We start from the raw sequence: 27,628 nt of genomic DNA, 5'->3' as shown, positions 1-27,628 counted from the left end.
CAGCCCCAATGGGGCCCGTGGTGGCCTGCATTTGTAGCCCCCTGGCCTCTAGAATACCTCTCCAGTCCATGTATCCTCACCCTGCTCCAGCCCTGTTTCCCAGAGATCCTTGAGGCTCACTCTTGGGCCCACCTCCCCAGTGTTACAAAATCCTGGCAGCCGCCATGACACAGCTAAAAGGACAGCCGTCTATCAGTGGTGGTGTCTACGAGGCTGTCAACTACTACGTGCTCAACCCCAAGTCCATCACGATGGGCCAGCTGTACGGGGAGTTTGACTTGCTCACCCATGAATGGTGAGTGACCCCAGTCACCCCCACAGCTGCCAGTGAGCACCCTGCCCCAGGCCGCTGGCAGCTGTGGGCCATGGTCTCCCCTGTCCTTCCTTTAACACAGTGGGAGGCTCCCAGCTCAGGCTCTGGAGCCCAAATGCCTGAGATTCTATCCACCACTTCCTTGCTGAGTGACCTTCCTCACCCCCTCATCTGCCAAGTGGGGCTAATAACGGCACCTTTATTGTGGTCATTTAATACACGGAGCGTGCTTGAACAGTGGGGCGTGCTCAGCCCTTGTTGGCCACTGTCATTCTTTGGGAGAGGCTGGTGGCCCCTCTCGGGGCCTCTGTTTTAAGGGAAGTACTGGGAGTGAGAGCACAGTACTGGAACTGCTTCCTGTCTTCAGGCCCACAGTGTGACCCAGGGCGAGTCACATGGTCCCTTCTCACCTCAGTTTCTCCAAAAATACAACGTGGATGATGGGAACGCCTGTCTGCATAACCTTGGTTAGGGTGGTATGTGCCCTTGAGAAGGCACTTACTGAGATTCAGGGACCCCCCCACCCCAACCCAAGGTTCAGGTTGCCCCTAGAGGTTCAGGGACTACCAAGGGTCCAGGTGACCATCAAGGGGGCTGGGGCATCGACAAAGCTTCTCACGCCAGGGGAAGATCTTAAATGCACCTCATGGAACATTTTAAGAATCTAAAGGGATAATTGCCTACTGCTAATCTTGTTTGCCTTTGAGTGTAAGTTGTGGAGAAGGACTAGCAAGTTAAATTCTGTTTTGAGCTTGTGCTGCAAAGGAGTGGGACCTGCCTCACCTCCCTGCCCAATCCTGGTCTGGTGAGGGCTGATTTTTCTTTTAGAAACTGTGATTCACAGCTAAGGAAGGTGAGAGTTTTTCTTCCCACATTCTAGGTTAGCCTCAATCCATTCTTCCTGTAGAGCTGCATCATGATTTTTGGTTTATCAATATTCAGTATTCCCCCTATTTTGAAATGTTTTTTAAAAATGTTGTTTGCAGAAGAACTCAGTCATTGTGATTTCACTTCCTTTCTTGTACAACTTTCTATTTTCCTGGAGTAAAACGTCTCTGTTTTTCATTTGCTCAGTTTTCTGTGTAGCAAAAACTGATTTCCCCTAAACCCACGAGAAAACTGTGAAAGCACCCTAAGAACCATTTTCTGCTGGGCCAATCACATGGGCCAACCTACTGGAGCAGCAGCCTCCTGCTCACATCAGACCTGGCCACTTCCTTGACGGCTGCCTGCTGTAGGCCTGGCATTGCCCTTCCTCATCGACCTGAGAATTCCTTTTTCTTCTTGTCTGGTTTGGGTCTCTACTTCCTGGACTCCAGGTCTTCCTCTTTCTTGATTTGCACCCTCAATTAGAAGAGCTCATCATCCAAGAGCTCCTGGAAAAGGTACATAAAAGGGAAATTCTTGAGCCCTTGCTGTCTGAAAATGTCCTTGTTCTACCTTTGCATATGTTGATCATCTATTCTGAGTATATTCTATTCTATTCTGAGTATAGAATTCTAAGTTGAACATCTTTTTTCTTCAGAAATGTGAAGGCTTTTGCTGCACTAACTTCCAGTGGTGCTTTTTTTTTTATTGTATAATATATATACAAAGCAAAGAAAGAGAAAAGCAATAGTTTGCAAAGCACTCTTCAACAAGTAGTTACAGAATAGATCCCAGAGTTTGTCATGGGCTACCATACCATCATCTCAGATTTTTCTTTCTGTTTACTCCAGAACATTGGAGGCTAGAAGGAATATATGTATTTTTTATCATCATTTTTTTTTCTTTTTTGTGAAAAATAACATATATACAAAAAAGCAATAAATCTCAAAGCACAGTACAACAACTGGTTGTAGAACAGATTTCAGAGTTTGGCATGGGTCACAATTCCACAACCTCAGGCTTTTACCTCTAGCTGCCTTAAGACACTGGAGACCAAAAGAAACAGTTTAATATTTCAGCGGTCACACTTGTCCATCAAACCCTACCCTTTCCATACAACTCCACCATCACCCTCGATCCCTCTATCCCACTCCCCAGGGGCACTTGGGCCAAGGTCACTCCAACCTTCCCATGTTAGAAGGGGCTGTCAACGACATGGGGTAGGGAGCTGGAACCAGCCAATGCCCCGGAGAGGCTGGGCCCTCCAGGTTCCAGGACCCATTCGGAGGCCATAAGCATATGGAGGCCGTAGGTTTCTGGAATGTTATCCTCATGCATGGAACCTCTGCACAATCCTATATATTGCCCTAGGCGTTCTCTAAGATTGGCCGGAATGGTCTTGGTTGGGGTTTGGCAAGTCATGATAGGCCGCAACGTGTAACTGAAGCCCGCGCAAGAGCGACCCCCAGAGCAGGGTTGCTTTGAAGTCTGACATCATTCAGTTTCTCGATAGTATTTGTTTTCTTATTTCTAGAAGCTTTCAGGATCACCTCTTTATGCCAGTATTATGAAATTTCTTGATAATGTGCCTAGTGTGTGTTCTTTTAAAATTTACATTACCAGGGAAGTCAGCAGTCCCTCCCATCTGGAGCAGGGGTCAGCAAACTACCATCCTTGGGCCAAATCTGACCTGCCACCTATTTTTTTTTTTTAATATTTTCATTGTAAACACCAAATAAACATATAAGCATTCTTGACAATAAAACATTCTATACATGGTGTACAATCAGTGGCCCACAATATCATCACATAGTTGTGTATTCATCAGCATGATCATTTTTTTTTAACTTTCTCATTGTATAGTATAACATATATACAAAGCAAAGAAAGAAAAAAGCAATACTTTTCAAAGTACTCTTCAACAAGTAGTTATAGGACAGATCTCAGAGTTTACCATGGGCTACCATAAAATATTCTCAGATTTTTTTCCTTCTAGCTGCTCTAGAATATAGGAGGCTGGGAGGCTTAAATATTTTTTTATCATCACAATCAACTTTTTTTTCCTTCTTTTTTTGTGAAAAATAACATATATACAAAAAAAACAATAAATTTCAAAGCACCACAATTGGTTGTAGAACATATTTCAGAGTTTGACATGGGTTACAATTCCACAATTTTAGGTTTTTACTTCTAGCTACTCTAAGATATTGGAGACTAAAAGAGATATCAATTTAATGATTCAGCAATCATATTCATTTGTTAAATCCTATCTTCTCTGTATAACTCCACCATCATCTTTGATCTTTCTGTCCCTCTCTTTAGGGTTGTTTGGGCTATGGCCATTCTAACTTTTTCTTGTTGGAGGGCTCTGTCGCTAATATGGGGTAGAGGGATGGAACTAGCTGATGTTCTGGAGAGGCTGGGCCCTCTAGTTTCCAGGACTTATCTGGTCCAGGGACCCATATGGAGGTTGTAGGTTTCTGGAAAGTTACACGAGTGCATAGAACCTTTGTGGAATCATATATTGCCCTAGGTGTTCTTTAGGATTGGCTGGAATGGTCCTGTTTGGGGTTTGGTGCAATGATCTTTTTTTTAACATTTGCATCTCTCCAGCAAAATAAAAAAGAAGGAAAAGACTCATACGTACCATACCCCTTATCCCTCCCTCTCATTGACCACTAGTATTTCAATTTACTGAATTTATCTTAACGTTTGTTCCCCCTATTTGCTTATTTTTTATCCATAGCTTTTACTCATTTTCCCATACCATAGATAAAAGGAGCATCAGAATCAAGATTTTCACAATCACATAGTCACATTGTAAAAGCTTTATCATTATACAATCATCTTCAAGAAACATGGCTACTGGAACACAGTTCTACAGTTTCAGGTACTTCCTTCTAGCCACCATACACTAAAAAGGGGATATCTATATAATGCATAAGAATAACCTCCAGGATAACCTCTCAACTCTGTTTGAAATTTCTCAGCCACTGACACTTCATTTTATCTCATGTCACTCTTCCTCCTTTTGGTCAAGAAGGTTTTCTCAATCCCTTGATGCCCAGTCCCAGCTCATCTCAGGATTTCTGTCCCATGTTGCCAGGGAGGTTTACACCCCTGGGAGTCATGTCCCACATAGATGAGGGAGGGCAGTGAGCTCATCTGAGCAACAAAAGAGATTCTCTGGGGGTGACTCTTAAGCATAATTTTAAGTAGGCTTCGCCTATCCTTTGCAGTGATAAGTTTCATAGGGGCTAACCCCAAGATTGAGGGATTGGCCTGTTGATGTGGTTGTCCCCTCCACCTATTTTTGTAAATAAACTTTTATTGGGACAAAACCATGTCTATTTGTTTATGTATTATCTATCGCTACTTTCACATAATCATGGCAGAGTTGAGTAGTTGTAATAGGGACTATATAGCCCCCAAAGCCCAAAATATTTATTCTGGCCCCTTATAGAAAAAAATTTGTCAACCTCTGAGATCTAGACCCTGCAGTGCTTCAGTTCTAAGAAATTTTCTTGAATTATGTCTTTGATCAATGTCCTTGTTTCCTTTAGACTTTCTTTCTAGGGAACCCATTAACAGATGTTAGACCATTGGGGCTGATCCTTCATTTTGTTCCCTTGATCTTTTTTTTTTTTTGGCATGGGCAGGCACTGGGAATCAAACCCAAATCTCTGGCATGGCAGGCGAGAACTGCCTGCTGAGCCACCGTGGCCTGCCCTAAATATTCTCGTATTCTTTTTTTTTTTGCATGGCCAGGCACTGGCATCCCCAGGCACTGGCATCCCCTTGGTCTTTTTGTACAATTTTCTGAAAGATTTTATTTACTTTCCCCTCTAACTCTTCCATTATTTTGTTTTTAGGTTTTCCTCTTTCCTCAGGTTTCCTTGTTTCTATTAATTTGTTTTAGTCGGCATCTGTCAAGTTGGATTTTTCTCAATTGGCTGGTCTTCTGGACTGTGTGGTCACATTTAAGAATGACTATGTAGAAATCTCTTTTGTTGCTCAGGTGTGACCTCTCTCTTTAAGCTCACCTTTGCAAGGAAAATCACTACCCTTCCCCCCTACATAGCACATCTAAGGATGAGTCTGGCCTTGGCACTGTGGGATAAACAATGCCTTCTTGACCAAAAGGGGGAAAAGAAATGTAATAAAATAAGGCTTCAGTGGCCAAGAAAGATCAAATGGAGTCAAGAGGCTATTCTGGAGGCTGCTCTTATGCAAGCTTCAGTTAGATAGTGCTAATTACAATGGTTGCTAAATCAACCAACATCACTCCTGTTGATTCTTAAGAATACCTAAGGCTTGAACTGAGACTCTATGAAACTTTCATGCACTAAGTTTGCTTTCTTGGAACCTGTACTTTCCAGAGAGTTCCTAAACCAGATAAATCCTGACCAGAGGAACCAATCTCTCCAGGTTTATCAATTAATTAAATCTCTTTATCCTTTAGTATTGACACTCCTTCTCAACATGAAAAAGTCAGAACAGGCGTTGCCTAAAGATCCCTATAGACTGGGAGAAGGATCAAAGGAGAAGGAGAAGGTATAACAGTGAAGATCGGATCTAACTAACAAGTATGACTGCTGAATCACTCTATTAATATTTCTTCTAGCTATCAGTGTTTTGTGGTAGTTAGAAGGAGAAATCTGAAATAGTGAAATAGTAACCCATGACAAACTCTGAAATCTTTTCTGTAACTACTTATTGAAGTGTACTTTGAAAAGTATTGCTTTGTCTTTCTTTTCTTTGTATATTTGTTACATTTCACAATAAAAAAACATTATTTTTTAAAAAAACAGGAATGGCTAATGATAAATGAAAGCGAGGGGTAAGGGGTATGGTGTGTATAATCTTTTTTTTTCTGTTATCATTTTATTTCTTTTTCTGTTGTCTTTTTATTTTTCTAAATTGATGCAAATGTTCTAAGAAATGATGAATATGCAACTATGTGATGCTATTAAGAATTACTGATTATATATGTAGAATGGAATGTTATGTTAATGTTTGTTGTTAATTTTTTAAATTAATAAATAAAAATAAAAAAAATTAAAAAAAACAGGAATGACCATGTAGGAGCACTAGGTAGGGAATGGGACTTGCTGCGTGGTTGGCTTCATGGCAGGGCAGCTGGATGAGCTCACAACGGTCAGTACCCGAGGGCTTTTCTTTGGGGCTGTTCAATTTCTCCAAAGAAGAAGCCGTCAGTCTCCCGCTGGGCGTATCTGCTTGGCTCCAGTATTCTGGAAGCCCAGTGGGAGATGGGAACTGAGGAGAAGGATTCACCCATTTTTCCCTATATGGGTCTATACTGCTCCCCCTCTTTCTAGTGAAGTGTCACACACATCCCTGCCCAGGCTGCTGTGTGGGTAGGTGGCGGGGGGGCCTGGAGGCCAGACCCGCAACCTGTCTCCACACATCCCAGGAAGGAGGGCACCTGTGCGCCTCAAGTCTTCTTGGATTTTATGGCAGGGACCAGCCACTTCTCATGGTGCAGCCCCCTGCTCCCTGCCGTCCCAGCTATGTCAATTCCCTTCTCCATCTCTTTCCAGCTTCCAGAAATGTTTGGGCCCCCATTTCTGTGCTTGCATACTCCCCCATTCCCATTTTTATTTCCTTAGGGAATATCATCTTTTATTTTCTTTTAATGTAAATTTAGTTCAGTAGGGGAGGGCAGGAGCAGAGGGGAGAATAGCACATATTTTTATTATACCACTTTTAACAAAAAGTCCCATTATAATTTTTCAATGAAAGAAGATATTGGAGGGAAAATGAGCAGAGCAGGGCTAGCCTGACCTCTGGGTTTCCCTGGCAGGTGGCTGTGCTCACTGCTCTGCCTCCTTGGTGCCTACAACTCTCTCCTCCCTGGTGGCTGCAGGACAGATGGGATTTTCTCCTCCCTCATCCGGGCGGGGGCCATCGCCGCCGACACCAACAGGAAGTGGTACATGTTTGACGGGCCGGTGGACGCCGTCTGGATTGAGAACATGAACACAGTGCTGGACGACAACAAGAAGCTGTGCCTCAGCTCCGGGGAGATCATCAAGCTCACGGAGGTGCGCCTGCCTGTCCATCACTCGGCTCTCCCTCGAGACTGGGTGGGGCCGAGGCACCTCGCTCCCTTCATCCTTCCTCTTCCAGCCAACACTGTCTCTTAGGTAGCCATCAGGACCCCTCCCCCGGAGCCGGCCAGTGGGCAGGAGTTCAGGCCCAGACTCCAGCACCCCTCCCCAACCCTGAGCTCTGACACCTCTGCCTTGTCCTGCACAGCCACCCCAGCCCACCCTTTCGGAAGACCCACTTTCTGTGAGGCTCTCAGCCGGGGGCCAGGACGACCACCCACAGCTCCCAGGTTGATGCTGCCTCAGGCCTCCCAGGCCCACTTCCAGCCTCGCCGACCAGTCTGGGTCAGGCATCCACCCTGGTCCTGGAGGCACGCCTGGGGTCTGAGGACAGGTGTGCAGACCTGGCTGCAGGGGGCCTGCCTGGTGCACAAGGGGCACTTCCCAGAGACATAAGAGCAGTCCCTTGTGGGCTGAACTAGCCAGCTCCTTGAGCCCTTCTGAGAGGACCTGGAAACCAATGTGAAATTGTGCCCATTGGCACAGACATGAGGCTCTGCAGTGAGCACACAGCTCTCATCAGGTTTCCCCAGGGCTCCAGGATCCCCCAAAGACCCATCTCAGGCTGCCTAGAGAGCTGTCAGGAATCTTCCAATGTCAGCAAGTCCTCAGAGCCCCAGGGAGCACCCATTATTAGTTGAGGGCCATGGGTTCCTGCGTCCCTCCCCCAGCACTCACTCACCAGATGGGCAGCCCCTCCCCATGGCCCTGAAGCCCTTCTCTGAGCCCCAGGGGCTGGGAGCCAGCCCACTCACGCTGCCCATCTTGGCGCCAGGCAATGACCATGATGTTCGAGGTGCAGGACCTGGCTGTGGCCTCACCAGCCACAGTGTCCCGCTGTGGCATGGTGTACCTGGAGCCCAGCATCCTGGGGCTCATGCCTTTCGTTGAGTGCTGGCTGAGGAACCTCCCGACCTTGCTGAAGCACTATGAGGAGCAACTCAAGGCCCTCTTTGTCAGCTTCCTGGAGGTAGGTGAGGCCACAGGTGTGCCTGCCTGAGTGGGGCAATGGCCCTGTAGCCACCAACCCCGTGAGCTGGCTGTGGAGCTGACAGAGCCCGGCACTACCCCCTGCAGGAAGCCATCGCCTTTGTTCGGCACTCAGTGAAGGAGGTGATTACCTCCACCAACAGCAACCTGACAACCAGCCTCCTCAAGCTGCTTGATTGCTTCTTCAAGCCCTTCCTGCCTAGAGAGGTATGGCCTGGAACTGCACGGCTGGAGACCCTGTCCCTCCTGCCACCTGCTTTTCCTGTCTGGGCCACCTGAGGGCCCTGAATCCTGAATCCAGCTTCAAGGAAGAGAGAATCAATGGGTCCAGCTTGGGGCATGGAACCACCCCATTCAGTCTGTTGTGATAACTGGCCAAGGCCCAGGGACCAGTCATAAGGGGGAGGATTCTCAGGGAAATGACACATGGGTGGGACAGACACAGCACCTCCCCAAGAAGACATAGAGAAACAGCTATGGGTGTCAGAGGCCACAGCATGCCTCCTGAGGCCACTTAGTGCTGTTTCTGTCTTAGCCCAATGCTATTCTTTCTGTCCGCAGGGCCTCAAGAAAATATCCCCTGAGAAGCTGAGTCGCATCCCAGAGCTGATCGAGCCCTGGTTCATCTTCTCCCTGGTCTGGAGTGTGGGAGCCACAGGGGACAGTAAAAGTCGCATTGGCTTCAGCCACTGGCTGAGGAACAAGATGATCCTTGAAAACGTGAGAAGTGGCAGCCCCCAGGCCTGGGCTCAACCTGGGATGCATGTACTAAAAGCTGAGCATGGTGGGGCCGGCCGCCCAGGCCCAAGCCTCCAATGTCAGGCTTTGGGAGGTTTAACAGCCATCTAGACCTCCTGACCTCATAGCTCACTTCTCTTCCTGGTCCCCTGCAGATGACTCTGCACTTTCCAGAGGAGGGACTGGTGTTCGATTACAGGTTGGAGGATGCAGGGATCAGCAGCACCAATGACGATGAGGATGAGGAGGAAGAGGGCAAGCAGGTGGCCACAAGCCCACCTCAAGGGGACTGGGCAGGGAGGGCCCCACTGGGCAGTGGCTGTCTTCCTTGGTGAATAATGACCAGAGAGAGGAGGCCACATTGACAGCCACCAGGTCTCAGGGTGGGGTGTTATTTGTATCATCTAACTAATTCTCCCAGCCCCACTGGGAAGTTATGATTTTACCCACTTTCCTGACAAACTAAGGCTCAGACAGTCACACCCAGCTAGTCAGGGCAGAGCTGCATTTGAACCTAGGGCTGGGAGATGTCCCAACCTCTGGGAAGTTATGATTTTACCCACTTTCCTGACAAACTAAGGCTCAGACAGTCACACCCAGCTAGTCAGGGCAGAGCTGCATTTGAACCTAGGGCTGGGAGATGTCCCAACCTCACGCACTGCCTCCCCCCATTGACGCTGAACCCAGGGACTGGGCTGCTTCAGTTCTACTTTAAAAGCCCATTTGCCCAGGTGCTGGGTTCCCCAGGGGGCAGGAGACAAGCCTGCAGCAGCGTACCTTGGTGTCTCCAAAGAGGTCTCCATGACCCAGTCCACGTTCCAGGGCGAGAGAGGCATCTGTGGAGACCTGGTGGTCCCTGTGCAGGGTCCTAACTGAGGGGTTCACAGGGCATCTTTGGGTCTAATGGTCAGAACTGTCCCCAGTGGGATATACTGGTTCAGCCATCAAGGGAGGTCTGCAAGCTGGGGCAGGGCCGTGGGTGAGGAGATTTGGGGATGGCGGAGAAAGCTGGTTCTGGGGACCTTACAGCATCCAGCTGATGCCAGCATCTATGGTTCTGGTCCCCACGCCACTTGGGTACCCTGAAGCCAAGCAGCAAAAACCTTTGCTAGGAATCCAATTCCCAGAGCACTGTTTCATGCAGAGACCTAGAGTCCTCAGGTAGCCCTCTACCTGGGCAGCTATGTGCAGACAGCTCCCCCACCCCCGTTCCTGATTGTTTGTACTGGAGCCACCCACCCCATGCAGCGAGCAGGGCACGGGCCTTCCTATTACTGTCAAAAGCAACCGCCCACCTAGGCATTCTTGGCAAGACCCACAGGGCCACAGCCAGGGGTGGGGTGGGCAGAGGGGCTCTGGACCCACCCCGAGTCACCCACGGTTCCAGGTCTCCTGGGTAAAGTGGATGGACCCCTCGACTCCGTTCACCATGATGCCAGACACCAACTACTGCGACATCATCGTGCCCACCATGGACACGGCGCAGATGTCCTACCTGCTGGGCATGCTGCTCACCAACCACAAGCCCGTGGGTGCCCCCGCCTCACCCGGCCCCGCCTCACCCCTCACAGGCCCAGGTCGGGGGTGGCCAGCTGTCTCTGTGCTCCCCAGGTGCTGTGCATCGGACCCACAGGCACCGGAAAGACTCTCACCATCACCGACAAGCTCCTCAAGAACCTGCCGCTGGAGTACATCAGCCACTTCCTCACCTTCTCGGCTCGCACCTCGGCCAACCAGACCCAGGACCTCATCGACAGCAAGCTGGACAAGAGGCAGGCACCTCGGTTCTTCCTCAGGCCCCCTGTCCCCCAAGCCAGGCCAAATCAGGTGTTATCTCACATCGCCCCCAAATTCTGCTCCCGGGTTCGCCAGAAACAAGGGGTCCCAGGTTCCTTTACAGGCTGCTCTGGAGCCTTCTCTCCATCGAGAATTCCTCCTGAGTCTCTCAGTGGGTGCTTGTTCCTGGCTGGGCACCCAGGTGGGGGTGGAGGGTGAGGGGGGTCAGCTTTGAGACACCTGCTATCCCTGTTCTCCATCCGCCTCTGAGGCAGGACTCACCCGGAAGGGACTCTGACTGGACTCGGGGCCGCCCTCTGGGGCTGGTCTCACGTGGCCGCTCTCTGCAGGCGCAAGGGTGTGTTCGGTCCCCCCCTGGGGCGCAACTTCATCTTCTTCATAGACGACCTAAACATGCCGTCCCTGGAGACGTACGGTGCCCAGCCGCCCATTGAGCTGCTGCGCCAGTGGATGGACCATGGCGGCTGGTACGACCGGAAGGCCATCGGTGCGTGTGGGCCAGCCCAGGAGGCAGGGTACGGGCGGGGGGTGCCGGGCACGGGGAGCTAGGGCCCGTCGGTCTTTTAGGGGTCCTTGGAAATGCTTTAATTTCCTGTAAAATCAAAGAACAGATGAACATTTTAGTAAAAAAAAATGTATTTGAATACATAATATGCCTGATTCGTCTCTATACCACTACAATCATAAAATGTAAAATGCCTCGCCCAGGGCCCAGGAAGGTGATAATGTGGCCCTGGGCGTGGCACCCCTTCCTCACCTCCTCCCTGCTTCCAGGAGCTTTTAAGAACCTGGTGGACATCAACTTTGTCTGTGCCATGGGCCCTCCAGGCGGGGGCAGGAACCCCATCACCCCACGGCTGACACGCCACTTCAATTACCTGTCCTTTGCCGAAATGGATGAGGTCAGCAAGAAGCGCATCTTCTCCACCATCCTGGGCCATTGGATGGGTGAGTGTGCAGCGGGCAGAAAGAATCACTGGGGCAGGGGAGGCCGTGGGCACGGGCCGAAGCCCAGGCTGGGTAAACTGCACCAAGGGCAGTGAGGTGGCCACGGGATAGGGCACAGTAGCTGAACCACTGACCTCGACCCTGACTTTGCCCCTTACTCAGCGACTTTACCTGTGGCAAGTTCATGAACCTCTCCAAACCTCAGTTTCTCCATCTGTAAAATGGGTGCTAAGCTTAGTACCTACTCCCCCACATCATGAGGGTTAAGTAAGTTATTGCATGTAGAGCAGATGGCACAAAGCCTGGCGTGTCGTGCTTGCTGGGTATATGATATGTACATACACGCACTCACCCATATATAGTCACACGTGTGCTAGACCTTGCCTAGAAACGCTGCTGAAAGGACTTACTCTTGTAAATCAGGAAAAGCCACTAAGATTGCACAGGGCAGCCCTGATCTTCCATAGGATTTGGGGGAAAGTTTGTCCCAGGATGTTATTTCCCCCCAGCTCACCTTCCTTCCAACACACACTCTGAAACTTCAAACTCTGCTTGGCACCATACCAGCTGGTGGGGGTGGGAGTCAGGCTTCCCTTTTAAGGGCTACAGGCCAGGACCTGTCTGCACATCCTGCTTGGAGGGGCATGTTGCCCTGAGGAGGGGTGGTCGGGTGGCTGCCCTGAGGTCTTCCCAGCTAAGCTTAGCCAGCAGAGGTGGGCAATGAGGGAACTAACTCTGAGTTCTGTGTCACCTGTGACTCTGTAGATGGTCTTCTTGGAGAAAAAAGTTACCGGGAGCCCGTGCGTAAGTACAGACCCAGGCTGGGGCGGAGGAAGGCCTGGATGGGGGCAGCGGGCATGCTCCCAGAGTAAGGTCCAGACTCCATGGGTGTGGTATACCTGGGCACCAGGGGCACAGTGACCCATCCCCAGGCCTCTGGGTGCCGGAATAGCACCAACGGCTTCCAGGTGCTCTTTTGTCCATTCCTCTAGGTCCTTCCATGCCCAGGCTTAGTGCCTGGTGGGTAATAGATACAAAGTAAGTGTAGGATGAATGAATGAGTAAGGGAATCCAACAAACTCCCACTCTTTATGAGGAACCTGAGGCTCAGAAGTGAGCTTGTGCCTGCCCTCTCCAAGGTGCACACACGGAAGAGCTGCATGCAGCCTCCCTTAGCCACCTCTCTTCCCTTCCCCCACCCCCCACGGAGGCCACCAAAAGACCGCTCCCTCGTTTGGCCTTCATATCTGCTTGCTTTCCTTCATCCAGCCTCCCTCATGGCCAGGTCCTCTCCTGTTAGTAGGAAGGAATTTCCCTCCTCTCACGTGAGGCCAACTCCTCATCTTGGGTGTGAAACCAAGTCCCTTCTGGCCTGCTCTAGAATGTGGCTTCCCTCCCTCTCCCGCCCTGAAACCCTAGTATTCCCCTCCCCTGGACCATTCCATCAGCACAGAAACATGTTCTGATTTCTCCCATCTTATAAACAAAACACAAAGCCCACCCTCTTGGCCCCCACCCCAGGCCATTGCCCATTTCTTTGTTCACCTTGACAGCAGACTCCACAGCATTGTCTCTTCCTGCTGGCCCCAATCCTCTCACTTTCCCCAGGGACCCCCACCCCCACCCCAGAGTGCTCCAGGTGGCCAGACTCAGCAGCCAGCTCTAGGGGCTTGTCTTCCTGGTCTGAGGGTGGGATCCCAGCCCTCCTCCCTCCCTAACTGTCCCTTCTCAGGTTGGCTTGGTCTCCAGCCTCTTTTCTCTAACCACTCTCTCCTCACAATCTCATCCCACCCCTAGCTGTCAACATCATCTTGGTGCTGACAGTACCCAAGTTCACGTCCTCAGCCCAGACCTCGCCCTTGAACCCCAACTCCACACCCACTCTTGGATGTCCACTTGGTATCTCAGATTTAACGTGTTCAAAACTAAACTCTGGTGTGGGCCACAGTGACTCAGCAGGCTAAGTTTTTGCCTGCCATGCCAGAGACCCAGGTTCGATTCCTGGTGCCTGCCCACGCAAACAAAACAAAACAAAAAAACTGAACTCTGATAACCTCTCTCACCTCCAGTATTCTTCCTGTTCAGGTGATGGTAGCTCCTTCTTCGCAGTTGCTCCAGACAAGAGTCCTGACAGCATGCTTGTCTCCTTTCTCTCACACCCACATCTGAGCTGTCAGGAGACCCTATTGGCTCTCCCTTGGGAAAACTTCCCAAATCTGGCCACTGCCCACCACCTGCTGCTACCTCCCCATCCTCACTCACCAGCCCATTGCAGTACCCCCTCCCCAGGCTCCCCATTTCTGCCTTCACCCCCTACAGTCTTTCCTCCATTTACAGCTACAAGGACCCCATTAAAACTTAGGTCAGATCACATCCCTTCTCCGCTCAGCTGTCTCATCCAAGCGAAAGCTTGGGTTGCTACAGTAGAGGCAGAGGCTCTCTCTCCTCACCATTCAGCTCTCATCTCCCACCCCCACTTCCTCTCTGTCTTCTCTGCCTGGACCTGTCTGTCTCCCATTAAGTGCGTGGCTGCTTCTCATGTCTTCTAGTCTCTACCACATCAACAAGGCCTCTCCCAGCATTTCATGTAAAATTGCCCCCCTCACCCAACCCTGGAGCACCCCCCAACCTGTGCCCTGCTGTGAGTTGCCCATAGCACCTATCATCACCCATCCATTGCCTGTGTTGCTTGTGGCTCTGTTCACAGTCTCTCCCCCACAAGAAGGTCAGCTTGTCGAGGAGGAAGAGTATTTCTGCTGGTTGACCTCAGTCCCCAGAACCCAGAACGGTGCCTATGCTAACGAACAAGCCCCTCCCCTGGACAGTGAGCCCTCCCACCCCTTCTTTCCCTCTTTCCCCTTCTGGGGGCTTCCTCTGCCCCAAGTTCCCATTGGTGCCCAGCAGAGAATCGGACATTTTTCTCAAAGAATGAGCAAATGAGTTGTTCGTGGTGAAAATGTAGCCTGGAGGTTGCAGTAGCTCCAAGGCAGGTGGTGAGCCCCAAAGACCAGGGATGTGCTCCAACAAGCCTGTGTGGATCACATGAGGCTAATAGCAAGCCTGTGACCCCTCATATGTATGGCTTGGGGCCAAACATTGCCCCACCAGGCCAGGCTGAAAGGGTCCCACGTACCACTGGTTCCATTAGTGCCCCCACTCCACGCCCCAGGGCACCAGCAGGCTGACAGGCTGTGTCTGTGTTGAAGGGGGAGTACTACTTGCCTGGGAGAGGTGCATTGAAAAGGGTCTAAAGGGTGGTCAAACATGAGCCTGCAGGCTGAGGAAAGGGCATTTGAGGGGAGAGCTAAGCCGCTGCAAGGGCAGGGAGGTTAGAATCTGCAGAGTCTTCCCAAGAAGCTGCCCCTGTGACCTGGGCCCACCACCCTGTTCCCACAGCCGGGGCCCCCAACATCGGCCACTTCACAGAGCCCCTCGTGGTAGCCACCATCATGGTGTACTCCACCATCACCTCCCAGCTGCTGCCCACACCGGCCAAGTCCCACTACACCTTCAACCTGCGGGACCTCTCCAAGGTCTTCCAGGGCATGCTCATGGCCAACCCCGCCAAGGTGGAGGTGAGGTTCTGATAGTCCCACCCCACCCCCACCCCACTTCACAGCCCTCCCTGGCCCCACCCATTTCTCCACCTTCCCCTCCTAAACTCCCCAGCCTTGCTTCAGCCAAACCCTGAGGGGCTGGGAACCAGTGGTACCTTGTGCAGCTGAGCCCCATCTGCGGGTCAGACCCAGGCCTGGCATGGTATTGTGGAGGGGATCACACAAGAGAGCCAGGGAAGGTGGGGAGAGAGAGAGAAGGTACCCGGTGGAGGCCCTGTGCATGCAAAGATTTGAAGGAGAGAATTAGCAAGTGTCTTCCAGGAGCCAGATACCCAGGTCATGGAACAGGAAGTGTAGACAGAAGGTGTGCTGGTGGGGCAGAGGGCAGACTCTGGGCCATGGAGGCCAGGACAGAGCTCAGCCCTTGTCCTGAGGGTGATGGAGAGCCATGGGGGGTGGACAGTAGGGACGGATTTGCTTTTTGGAAGAGTCCTCAGCCCACATGGGGGGAATGGGTAGGTCAGTGTGTGCAGAGCATGGGGCCGGGGAGGGAGCATGAATAGGACAGAAACTGGCCCTGGCATTGCTGAGCTTAGAACCAAAGCCAGTGAGAGAGGAGGCCCACAGAGCTGTCCAGCCAGTGGACCAAGGAGAGATGGGAAAGCCCAGACAGGTGTGGTAGCAAGTCAGTGGGCTGAGGGAGTCACTAGTGTGTGGGCAAAGTGTAAGAAGAATCAGGCATCCCTCCTAATTTTGGGCTGGGGAGGGCCAGGGTCCATAGGAGGGGCAAGTGATGCCTGGCTCTGGGGAACTGGTGAGTCCCTGGCAGCGCTGTGTGGTTCACTCAGTCCTTGGGTGTCAGCAGATGCACCTGAGAGCAGCCCCTGCACTTGGTCCTGGCTGGGAGAGCTGGGCCCCGGAGCTGGGGCTCCCCTCCAGCCCTTCTGCCCCTGGTACTTTGAGAGGCAGCTGAGGGCCTGGGGCCAGGGGCGGGCACTGATGCTGGGACGGCTACAGGACAAGGTGCAGCTGCTGCGATTGTGGTACCACGAGAGCTGCCGTGTGTTCCGTGACCGGCTGGTGAATGAGGAGGACCGCACCTGGTTCGACCTGCTCCTTGAGAGCCACATGGAGGAGTGGGAGGTGGCCTTCAACGAGGTCTGCCCCTTCCAGCCCATCCTCTATGGGGACTTCATGTCGCCGGGCTCTGACGTCAAGTCCTATGAGCTCATCACCAGCGAGAAGAAGGTGGGTACCCAGATTGGACCCCTGTCCTGGTGCCCCAGCCCTGGCGGGGACCTCTTTGATCTGCTCCCCCTGGGTCCCAGACCACCTGAAAGACCACCACCACACTATGGTCAGAAGATCAGGCTAGTGGGTAAAATGTCCCAGAATGGGAACCTCCTGGTGAGCCCCAGAGGGAGCAGACAGGGCCCTGACCCTGACTCATGCTTCAGTGTGTCCAGCAGGGGCTGCCCTTCCCAGCCTCTCCCCTCCTCTTTCAGGTGAACCTAGCTTCTCAAGGCCCGACGTCCCTCCAACACGGGAGGAGCGGGCCCAGCCACAAGAGGGGTGAGCTGCCAGTCAGGGTGGGCCCCCATGCCTGGGGTCAGAGGGAAACCCAGTTCTCCCCACCCCCTCCCCTGGCTCCCTAGATGATGCATGTGATTGCGGAGTACATGGAGGACTACAACCAGATTAACACGGCCAAGCTGAAGCTTGTCCTCTTCATGGACGCCATGAGCCACATCTGCCGCATCAGCCGCACCCTGCGCCAGGCTCTGGGCAACGCACTCTTGCTGGGCGTGGGTGGCAGCGGCCGCAGCTCCCTCACACGGCTCGCCTCACACATGTGAGGGTCCCCAGACCTGGAGACAGGGGCAGGGGGTGACAGATCGTCAGTTCCGTCCATGTTTTTCCACTTCATGACGGAAGCCTGGGGCTGCTTTATGTAGATCCTCTGAGCCCCTGGGCTTCTGGAAGGACTGGGAAGGGTTCATAGGCTCTGCGCAGAGGCAGCAGCAGTGCCCTGGTATGCTTCTGGGAGGGAGGTATAGCTGTGGTCATCCATGGGGGCTTCTTAGGGAAAGTAACAGTGGGCCTGGCTTCAGATTGGAGCTAGGAGGATGGAAGGGAAATCATCCCAGGGTGAAGGAATAAGTCTGCTGGTCTGCCCAGCATGGAAACAAGATGATCTTTGGATGGCTAGGGTGGAACATGGGCACCCACCAACCCTTCAGTGTCTGCCCCCAAGCTCCTGGCATGCCCCTACCCAAACTCCTGCCTTCAGGGCCGAGTATGAGTGCTTCCAGATTGAGCTATCCAAGAACTACGGCATGACTGAGTGGCGCGAAGATGTCAAGAAGGTCCTGCTCAAGGCTGGCCTGCAGAGCCTGCCCATCACCTTCCTGTTCTCCGACACCCAGGTGCTGCCATGGTGGGCAGTGGTGGGGTTCAGGGCACATCCTGCAAGGTGGTCAATGCTTGGAGCCCAGGTTGCTATTAGTTGGAGCAGACCTCCAAAAGGACTATCGAGACCAGGCAGGGCCCCAGGAGGGTGGACTGGGGACCAAACCCATCCCAGACCCAAGGGAAGATAGCTCATTACTCAGGCACCACGGCCAATCACAAGCAGCACCTCACTTGCTAGCCAGTGGTTTTCCACTTCAAGGACCACAGGCCAAGGGTACCCAAAGTGCTGGAGTGGGTTCCCATGGCCTACCTCTTGGGGGGGTTACTCTGTTTGGGGCCTTCTAGGCATGAGGTATCTCCCTACGTGTCTGAAAAAATGAGAGGCTGTGGCTCTGGAACCTCAAGACTCAAGACAGAGCAGCACTTAAGGCTGACTTTATGGTCAGAGTTGAGCCTAGACTGAAGCCTGGGAATGTGCCCCACTCTGAGCCAAGAGCCCCTCTGCTACCAGCCCTGCCCCTATCCCATGGCTTCCTCTGTCAGCCACTGAGTTAGGACAGCAAGGGTGCCCTCTGGCATAGACCATGCCGTGGTCAGACAAACTGGCAAGGACACATCCCTGTCCATGCCATGATTTCCTCCAGGGAGTAACTGGAGGCACAGAAAAGTCTGAAAAGTGAGGAGGAAGATGCTACCTTTCCTATCCATCATCCAGGGCCCTTCTACAGCCTGTGGGTGGTGTTCAGAGTGCAAGGCAGGCCTGGGTGCAAGTCCTGGACCCATGACTTGGGAGGTCACAAGTGTGCCCTGAGTCTCTCTGAGCCTCAGTGGCATGGTCTGTACAATGGGACTGTTGTGAGTGTCCAGGAACACCATGGTGTGGAGCCCAACCGGGGATCATCATCATAGCTTAGCTGACCCACCCTTCCTCCCTCCCCAGATCAAGAACGAGTCCTTCCTGGAGGACATCAACAATGTCCTGAACTCAGGCGACATTCCCAACCTCTATAACCCAGAAGAGCAGGACCAGATCATTAACACCATGCGGCCCTATATCCAGGAGCAGGGCCTGCAGCCCACCAAGTCCAACCTCATGGCTGCCTACACTGGACGCGTGCGCAGCAACATCCACGTGGTGCTGTGCATGAGGTGCAGGCAGCTGTCACGAGGGACAGCAGGGCTGGGTGTGTGTGGGTGTGGGTGTGGGAGCAGGCGGGGAGCCAGCCCCAGGGAAGCTGGAGGCCTGGTTACTATGCTTCTGGGCCCTGGCTGCCATGCCCTTGCCATAGTCACATCCACTGCCAGGATTCCTGGGGTTGTAAGTTGGTATCTGGGCCTCATCTGGATCCTGGTCCCCAGCCCCATCGGAGAGGTCTTCCGAGCTCGCCTGAGGCAGTTTCCTTCCCTGGTCAACTGTTGTACCATCGACTGGTTTAATGAATGGCCAACAGAGGCCCTGGAGTCTGTAGCCACTATCTTCCTGAATGAGATCCCAGAACTGGAGGCCACCTCTGAAATAATCAAAGGACTGGTAAGTTTCTTGGTGAGGAGCAAGCCTTCAGAGGGATCTGCTTGGTTTCTGGCTTGGGTTCAGGGTCACCAAGACCTGGATGAGACTCCCAATCTACCACTGACTGTAAGCCTTTGTGCAGACAGCAGAATGTATCTAAGCCTCAGTTTACTTATCTGTAAAATGTGGGAAGTGCCCCATGGTCATCAGGGTGACAGAGGATGCTAGGCACACAGTTACTTGGTACCTGTTTCTCTTACTCCCTGAATTCTCTTAGGACGTTTTCTTCCAAGAGCTCCTCACACAAACCGGGAGACCACAGATAGGCGGAGGGGCTAGATTTGTCTGTCCAGCCTGAAGGAGTGGTGGTCACGGGAGCTGAGAGGCAGGCTGAGCCCTATCATTTTTTGCCCAGATATGCTGAGACCTTGTCCCTCCCACCATTCCCAGATCTGGCCGCCAAGGAGGCACCCCCTTAGCCTCTCAGAGGCAGGTCATGGGACTGTGACAAGGGCACTGGGTTCACAACTGAGAGACCCCTGGGTTCTTGTTCAAAGGCAGCTCTGCCCTTGACAGTTGTGTGCCCTTGAGTAAGTCCCTTGACTTTTCTGGGCTTTGAGTTTTTCATCTGCAAAATAGGTGACCTTGGTATGGAAGTCATGAGGGGATCACAGGAAAGAGTGTCTTATTTTCCCTGGCTGCAAAAATAAAGACCAAATAATGGATTGGCTTAAAGTACAGGAATTTATTAGCTCGTGGTCTTGAGGCTAGGAGGCGTCCAAAACCAAGGTGTCCGTCAGGCGATGGTTTCTCCCCAAAGACTGTGGTGTTCTGGGGCTGGCTGCTGGTGGTCATGGTGTCCTTGGCTATTCTGTCACATGATAACGCATGCAACTGCATCTTCCCCTTTCTCTTCAGGTTCCGTTAACTTCCAACTTCTTGCTCCCCGTGGCTTCTCTCTCTGTGTCTCGTTTCCTTTGCTTATAAAGGCTTCAGCCCAATTAGACGAAGACCCACCCTCATTCAGTTTGGGCACCTATTTTACTTTTCTGGTGCTACCGGAATGCAATACACCAGAGAGGGATTGGCTTTTATAAAGGAGATTTATTTAGTTGCAAATCTATAGTTCCTTGGAAGAAAGGTAGCTAGCTTTCATCTGAGTTTCTCTTCACATGGGAAAACACACGGTGATGTCTACTATCCTTCTCTCCCAGCTTCTGGGTTCACAGATGATTTTACATGCTGATGATTTAAGTTCACATCAACAGAACAACTGGGCACCATCAGCCGGCCAAGATGACACCTGAACCAAACTACCACAGCACCTTAACTAATAACATCTTCAAAGGTCCTATTTACAAATGGGTTCACACCCACAGGACCAGGGGTTGGGACCCGAACATGCCATTTGTGAGCATGAGGGGCCTCTAGTTTCCTGTCCATGACTCCCTCCTTTGGACCAGGCTGCAGAGGCTTCCGTGGGCACTTCCAGTGTCCTGTCTGTGGTGGGGGTTCTAAGAAGCTGGCATCAGGAGTCTTTCCTCCCCACAGATTCAGGTGTGCGTGTATATCCACCAGTCAGTTGCCGAGAAGTGTGCTGAGTACCTGGCTGAGCTGGCCCGCCATAACTACGTGACCCCCAAGAGCTACCTGGAATTACTCAACATCTTCTCCATCCTCATCAGGCAGAAGAAACAGGAGCTGAAAACTGCCAAGAATCGCATGAAGAGTGGCCTCGACAAGGTGGGCCTTGAGGGAGGCCCTGGAAACAATGGCTATCTGCCTGTGGCTCTGCCCAACTGGTTCTATCCCACCCCACCCCACCCCACCCCATGACTGAGGCTGGGGTGGCCCAGCCCAGCCTTCCTAACTGCAGCCCACAATGTTTAAATGGGCAGCTTCCTCCCTCATCACAAGAGCAAAAGCTGCCAGCCAAGGACAAGGCTAAAGCACAACATTCACAGATTCTCAGGAGACCGACCCCCTTCCTCTGGGGTCCTCTGGGCAACCTGTGCTGATGGTGGCCTCTGAAGCTACCAGCCACAGCCTCTCACTTGCTCATGATGCCACCCTGCAGGGTTCCCTCCCTGGCACCTCTAAGCTCAACTTTATCTCTGGTTCCATCATACCTGTTTTCCTCTCTTCGCCTGCCCCCTCCCCCTTAAAACTCCAGCTGCTGCGCACTTCTGAGGATGTAGCCAAGATGCAGGGGGAGCTGGAGATTATGCGTCCCCTGCTGGAGGAGGCTGCCAAGGACACCATACTCACCATGGAACAGATCAAGGTCGGGGGTACTCCTGGGGCCCCCTCCCTGATCCCTGATCCTGAGGCTCCTTGGTACCCCAATATACAACCACAGTATCACTAGCTGCCTGCCCTTGGCAAGTTGTTCAGCCTCTCCTTACATTCAACAAATACTTAATAAGAACCTATTCTAAGTCAGGCAGTGCACTGGGCAGGAGTTACAGGAAAGAACAAAGCAGATTCTGCCTAGCACAAGGCCCCACATTCAAGAGCCCCATCCATGCAGTAGACATCATAGGTTTGTATGTCCATTATGAAACAGCTTTCTGGTAGAAGTGAGTGGTCAAGAGTCTTTCTCTACAAAGTCAGTGTAGATGGGGAAAAAGTGACTTGTGAAGGGGTACCTTTTTGGGTCTTGCATGAAGGTGCCCTGTGGCCTTAGTATGCTGCCCTACTCCATGGACAGTTATGCTGAAGCATGTGAAGTCCTGAGCCCCCTGCTCAAGATGGTAGTGGGCACTCAGGGTGCAGAAAGGGCTCCCATAACTCCCAGATCTTCATGGCCCATCACAGCATGTAGGATCCTTGGTGAAGGGCCATCCCAGCCCTCATCTCCTCCCATCTAGGGAGACTGGGATGCAGAGAGGAGAAAGGGGAGGAGGGTATGCCCGTCCCTGTCCCTGGTCCCCAGAGCTGCCCAGCCAGGCCCTTCCTGCTTCCCGTCCACAGGTAGACACGGCCATTGCCGAGGAGACCCGGAATTCAGTGCAGGCAGAGGAGATCAAGGCCAATGAGAAGGCCAGGAAGGCCCAAGCTATCGCCGACGATGCCCAGAAAGATCTGGATGAAGCACTACCTGCCCTGGATGCAGCCCTGGCCAGCCTGCGCAACCTCAACAAGAATGATGTGACTGAGGTGGGTGGCCAAGCCTTCTTGGGTGCTAACTCCCAGGGTCTCCCTCAATATATCTCTTAGGAGCTGTGTACCAGGAGGTGAGGGGATAACTAGAGCTAGAACCTAGCCTGCTGCCAGGCCCTGCCTATGTCAGCCCCAGGGGGCACAAGCAGGTACATGGGGAGAGCCTTCAGGACCCCGTGACCAGGCCTGGGTAAGTGGGAAGTGGTAGGAGCCACAAACTGAGGTGGACTTCGGAGGATCCCAGGTGTGGCCTTGGTCCTGTGTTGGTAGATGGGAGTTGGTTGGTGGGGCCTGCCTGGTTTGGCGGCTATCCCTGCCTGAGGGTACCCACTTGGAGAGGCCCCTCCCCCTTGCCCACCCTTGGTCTGGCCCATAGGTGCGTGCCATGCAGCGACCACCCCCTGGTGTGAAGCTGGTCATCGAAGCCGTGTGTATCATGAAGGGCATCAAGCCCAAGAAGGTACCTGGAGAGAAGCCAGGCTCCAAGGTGGATGACTACTGGGAGCCAGGAAAGGGGTTGCTACAGGACCCTGGTCGCTTCCTCGAAGGCCTCTTCAAGTTTGACAAGGTGAGCATGCCAGGCCCCCAGGAAGGGGCTCCGTGGGGTAAGGAAGCCGGAAAAGAAGCCTGCTCCATGACAGTGCCTAAATGTGATGCTGACTCCATCCAGTCTCTCTCTGCTTGCCTCACCACCACTGGGAGCAGACAGCCTGGATGGCCACAGGGCCAGTTGGAGCCAGCTCCAGACCCCAAAGGAGCTCTTAGTCTGGCAGGATTGACTGGCAGACCCACTGACAGATGTAGGTTGAGGAAACTGGGCCCCAGGCAGGCTTCTGGGCACCATAGGGTGTCACCCACAGTTGCTCCAAGGCTCCACAGCCTGGACATCCTCTTTTGGGCCCTTTCCTCCCTGAGACCCTTGTGGCCTTGGCCAAGGCCTTTGCTGTCTACTCAACCATCCCCTTTCTCCCTTGGCTTCAGCTTCCTCCAGTTATCTCTGTGTTTTTTTGTCTGTCCATCTTGGCACTCAGTGTCCCAGGCATGTCTCTTTCAGGGTCTGAGCCATGGTTTGGTCAGCCTGGAGCCCACAGCCCACTTGGAGGGCCCCTGTCCAGCCCAAAAACAGGCTAGGGGGCAGCTTCCTGTCCCACAGGGGCCAACCCCATCACCTTTGCTACAGGGAAAGAGTAGAGGCAATAGCCCATCTCGACAGCCACTGCGGAGCCCCTGTCAGTTTCCCCATCCCTCATCCTCTTCCATCAGGCTGGAAATCAGAAGCCCCACATGTCTAAACAAGCCCCTTGGAGAAAAGCACCAAAGCCGGGAGTGCTCAAGGCCTTGGGTGCTCAGGCTCCTGTCCCCAGGCTCTGGCAACTAGAGCTTGTTAACAATGCAGATACTTGGAAATAAGTGTCCAGGGAGTATGGTGGCTCTCAGTGTGGGGAATTATTATCCATGAGCATGAACCTGGTCAGGGACCAGAACCTGGTCAGGGATCAGCACTCATTCATCTCCACTCCTGAGTTGCTCTCGGGAAGCAGCCTTTGTCTTTCAGTGAGTTTTAAATGGGTCTGTGTGTTTTCAAATCTGGAGGCTGCTGTTGTTCCCCAAGGGATAAATCTCTAATCATATTCTTTGAAAACCTGAGAACATAGACATTCCTTTTCTAGCCAACCTTTCTGGCTGTTTTCTTTTCCCCTCGACGATAAAGACCTGTGCTGAGAGGCCAGCTCAGGCCATGGGCCATAGAAGCAGGATCAGGGTGATCTTGGTAGGCCCCTTGGGCCCAGAAGACACTTCCCCCTTCCCCCCCACCCCGCATCCCATGCACTCCCTACCCCCTTACCCACCTCCCATCCTCCCTGGGAAACAGTCTGCTGAGGCATGTGGTGGTTCCCACCCCAGGACAACATTGGGGAGACAGTGATCAAAGCCATCCAGCCCTACATCGACAATGAAGAGTTCCAGCCAGCTGCCATTGCCAAGGTGTCGAAGGCCTGCACTTCCATCTGCCAGTGGGTGCGCGCCATGCACAAGTACCATTTCGTGGCCAAGGCTGTGGAACCCAAGCGGGTGAGGGCCGGGTAGAGCTGGACAGGGGGCGGGGGCTTCCCATCCAGCTCCCCCTCCCCAGGAGCACTCATCGAGCTGACTCTGCACCCTCTGCCTGAAGCAAGCCCTACGGGAGGCTCAGGATGACCTGGAGGTGACTCAGAGGATCTTGGAGGAGGCAAAGCAGCGCCTGCGCGAGGTGGAGGATGGCATCACCATGATGCAGGCCAAGTACCGAGAATGCATCGCCAAGAAAGAGGATCTGGAACTGAAGTGCGAGCAGTGCGAGCAGAGACTGGGCCGTGCGGACAAGGTCTGTGCGCTTCCTTGAGGCAGGCCCCGCGGGGGTGGCACACCCTAGACAGGCTGGAGTGGGGCTTAGGGCCGTGGGTTCTTGGTGGCTGCCCACAAGCCCTCCCCAGCAACCCAGGGGGTACACTGGGCAGGGCCAGCCCCAGGCTCTGGCCCAGTCCTTGGAGCCCACCCCACAGGGTTGCTTCTGCAGCTCATCAACGGGCTGTCGGACGAGAAGGTGCGCTGGCAGGATACGGTGGAGAACCTGGAGCACATGCTCGACAACATCTCCGGCAACATGCTGCTGGCCGCTGGCTTCGTGGCCTACCTGGGCCCCTTCACGGTGAGGAGCTCTAGACCCTGACTCCCAAAGGCGGGCCCTGACTCCTTGAGGCCTCACCTCCAGTAGGGGCAGCCTGCAGGGCTGCTGTCCCTTCATTCCCTCATTTAGTCAACAAACACTTCTCAGAAACCCTCTCTGAGCCAAGGGCTGTTCCAGTGAATGAAACAGCCAGAAAACCCACCCTCGGAGCTGGTCTGCCAGTGGGAAATATAAGAGCTCACGCTTGTGTGCCAGGCACTAGTCTCAGCATATTTAATCTGCACAGCTGCCTGCACAGGTGGGAGTTATCATTATCCCTGATTTGCAGAGAGGGACTGAGGCATAGGAAAGCCCCAGAAGTCACACATGCAGTCCTAGACTGCAGACAGGCTGGCTCCAAGCTTGAGTCTGACCTGAGTATGAGGGTGGTAGAAGGGTGTCACGTGTCACGGTGGGTGGCCCTGAGTGTGGCATCTCCCTAGGGCCAGTACCGCACAGTGCTCTACGACCACTGGGTCAAGCAGCTCGTGACACATGAGGTCCCACACACCTCTGAGCCCACGCTGATCGGGACGCTGGGGAACCCCGTGAAGATACGCTCGTGGCAGGTGCCCGCCCAGGAGTTGGAACAGCTCAGCTGGGCCCACCGTGTGATCCAGGCAGGACCGGGGCCTCCTGCCTCCCTCTTGCCTCTGGGCTTAGCTCAGAGATGCCTCCTCTGAGCCCCCACGGGCCTGGCAAGGGATGGTGGGCAAGAGAGGAGGAGGAAGTTGAGCTGAGGGTGGCACCGACACTAAACAGAAGAGAGAGTTCAAGGGACGCTTTTATGAGAGCAGGGCTGGGGAAGAGCATCCAGAGTGAAGATTAAGAAACATTTCCTAAAGGAATTCATGTCTGAACTAGACCTTGGAGGACAGAGTTGAGCAAAGGGGAAGGACAAGAGGCTGTAGGCAGAGGCCCAGTGTGAGCGAAGTCAGGAGGGCACCTGGGAGTGGAAGATGGAAGACTGAATGAGGGCTCAGTAGGCACGAGGACAGAAAGACCCAGAAAAGGAGGGCGTCAGGAGCCAGCCCAGGAATGGGAAAGAAGCAGGGATGTGGCCCTGCCCTAGGGAGATGGGGGATTAAGCTTTGCCCCACACTGTCACCTGCCCCCACCTTCGAGGGTGGGAGCAGCTGGGGTGGGGAGTGGCTGATGCCTGAGGTAACCCTGCCATGTGAAAGCCCCACCCAGACTGACACTTGCAACCTTCACCCCCCCCACACACAGATTGCTGGCCTCCCCAATGACACACTGTCAGTAGAGAATGGGGTCATCGCCCAGTTCTCCCAGCGCTGGACCCATTTCATTGACCCTCAGGGCCAAGCCAACAAGTGGATCAAGAACATGGTAAGCCCATCCACTGGGTGCTGGCCACCCCATCCCAGCCTCACTTGGTGGGTGCAGGGGGAGAAGCTGAACCTCAGGCCACCTGCCTCACACCCCACTCTCTGCCCCAGGAAAAGGAGAATGGGTTGGATGTGTTTAAGCTGAGTGACCGCGACTTCCTGCGCAGCATGGAGAATGCCATCCGCTTTGGCAAGCCCTGCCTGCTGGAGAATGTGGGCGAGGAGCTGGACCCTGCCCTAGAACCTGTGCTGCTCAAGCAGGTGGGCCTGCAGGAGAGGTGGGGTGGGGGACATGTATAGACCTGGATGGGGGAAAGGGCCCCACCCATGTCCCTGCCACACTGGTGAAGCCCGGGCCACAGCGCCTACCCATCTGACCCACCGCAGACATACAAGCAGCAAGGGAACACAGTGCTGAAGCTGGGGGACACCGTGATCCCTTACCACGAGGACTTCAAGATGTACATCACCACCAAGCTGCCCAACCCCCACTACACACCTGAGATCTCTACCAAACTCACCCTCATCAACTTTACCCTGTCCCCCAGGTATGCCCCCACCCCCAGGACCTGAACATCAGCTCTGCCTCAGCCTGTCTGGCTGCCTCTCTCCCAGGCTGGAAGTCAGGGGATCTTTCCCTGCCCAGAGGCTTTGCCAGCTTCCTTCATGGGCACGTCTCTCCAGCTTCCTAGCATTCCAGGCCTTTCTAGCCCCTCCACCAGCAACACCCATCTGCCACTGTTCCACCTGAGAAACCCACACACACACTCATCCTGACCCCCAGCTGGCACAGCCCCACCTCCCCCAGGCACCCCTCCTTTCCAACCCAGCCCTGGTGCACCCGCGTACACCCAGAGCTGTCACAGAGCCCTGAGTTGGGTATACTTTGGCTCCCTGCACCCAAGCCCTTATTTCCCATCCTTGTAGCCGTGAGCATCGGCGTGATGGCTTACATTGGCCGCCCACCTAGAACCCAGGCCCCACCGGCCTGCCCCATGCTAAGGCCTCATTTCAGGGGCCACTGTAAACCTCTCCGTGTACTGGGGGTGAACACACCTTGTCCCTAACAGTCACCCACAGCCCCTTCCTGCTGAGGCCCCTGGCAGAGTTGTCCAGAGACCACAGCTGCTCACACCAGCCCAGCTAT

At 53.3% G+C, this 27,628-nt stretch overlaps 1 protein-coding gene across 9 annotated transcripts in view; it reads left to right on the top strand.

Annotated features, from left to right (window-relative positions):
- Nucleotides 1-27,628, top strand: part of DNAH1 (dynein axonemal heavy chain 1) — an 86,323-nt gene that overhangs the window by 49,272 nt on the left and 9,423 nt on the right. For 8 of the 9 annotated variants that reach the window (XR_013162741.1, XM_077129058.1, XM_077129057.1 and 5 more), the window contains 28 exons: nucleotides 141-295; nucleotides 7,005-7,245; nucleotides 8,087-8,281; nucleotides 8,389-8,508; nucleotides 8,863-9,021; nucleotides 9,195-9,302; nucleotides 10,427-10,567; nucleotides 10,651-10,811; nucleotides 11,166-11,323; nucleotides 11,611-11,784; nucleotides 12,550-12,588; nucleotides 15,181-15,359; nucleotides 16,359-16,589; nucleotides 16,997-17,193; nucleotides 17,632-17,767; nucleotides 18,694-18,902; nucleotides 19,113-19,284; nucleotides 20,815-21,006; nucleotides 21,437-21,547; nucleotides 22,237-22,422; nucleotides 22,802-22,993; nucleotides 24,331-24,498; nucleotides 24,599-24,790; nucleotides 24,983-25,114; nucleotides 25,576-25,701; nucleotides 26,363-26,482; nucleotides 26,593-26,742; nucleotides 26,869-27,029. Coding sequence is in view for 8 of the 9 variants with exons in the window: in XM_077129058.1 (XP_076985173.1) it covers nucleotides 141-295; nucleotides 7,005-7,245; nucleotides 8,087-8,281; nucleotides 8,389-8,508; nucleotides 8,863-9,021; nucleotides 9,195-9,302; nucleotides 10,427-10,567; nucleotides 10,651-10,811; nucleotides 11,166-11,323; nucleotides 11,611-11,784; nucleotides 12,550-12,588; nucleotides 15,181-15,359; nucleotides 16,359-16,589; nucleotides 16,997-17,193; nucleotides 17,632-17,767; nucleotides 18,694-18,902; nucleotides 19,113-19,284; nucleotides 20,815-21,006; nucleotides 21,437-21,547; nucleotides 22,237-22,422; nucleotides 22,802-22,993; nucleotides 24,331-24,498; nucleotides 24,599-24,790; nucleotides 24,983-25,114; nucleotides 25,576-25,701; nucleotides 26,363-26,482; nucleotides 26,593-26,742; nucleotides 26,869-27,029 (4,505 nt within the window). In the remaining variant the exon portion in view is untranslated. The remainder of the gene's footprint in view (nucleotides 1-140; nucleotides 296-7,004; nucleotides 7,246-8,086; nucleotides 8,282-8,388; nucleotides 8,509-8,862; nucleotides 9,022-9,194; nucleotides 9,303-10,426; nucleotides 10,568-10,650; nucleotides 10,812-11,165; nucleotides 11,324-11,610; nucleotides 11,785-12,549; nucleotides 12,589-15,180; nucleotides 15,360-16,358; nucleotides 16,590-16,996; nucleotides 17,194-17,631; nucleotides 17,768-18,693; nucleotides 18,903-19,112; nucleotides 19,285-20,814; nucleotides 21,007-21,436; nucleotides 21,548-22,236; nucleotides 22,423-22,801; nucleotides 22,994-24,330; nucleotides 24,499-24,598; nucleotides 24,791-24,982; nucleotides 25,115-25,575; nucleotides 25,702-26,362; nucleotides 26,483-26,592; nucleotides 26,743-26,868; nucleotides 27,030-27,628) is intronic. The other variant, XM_077129056.1, reaches the window with a different exon arrangement.

The sequence above is a fragment of the Tamandua tetradactyla genome, chromosome 15 (assembly GCF_023851605.1).
Source record: "Tamandua tetradactyla isolate mTamTet1 chromosome 15, mTamTet1.pri, whole genome shotgun sequence".
Classification (NCBI taxonomy): domain Eukaryota; kingdom Metazoa; phylum Chordata; class Mammalia; order Pilosa; family Myrmecophagidae; genus Tamandua; species Tamandua tetradactyla.
Note: the sequence above shows the minus strand (reverse complement) of the source record. Positions and strands in the feature narration are given on the sequence as shown.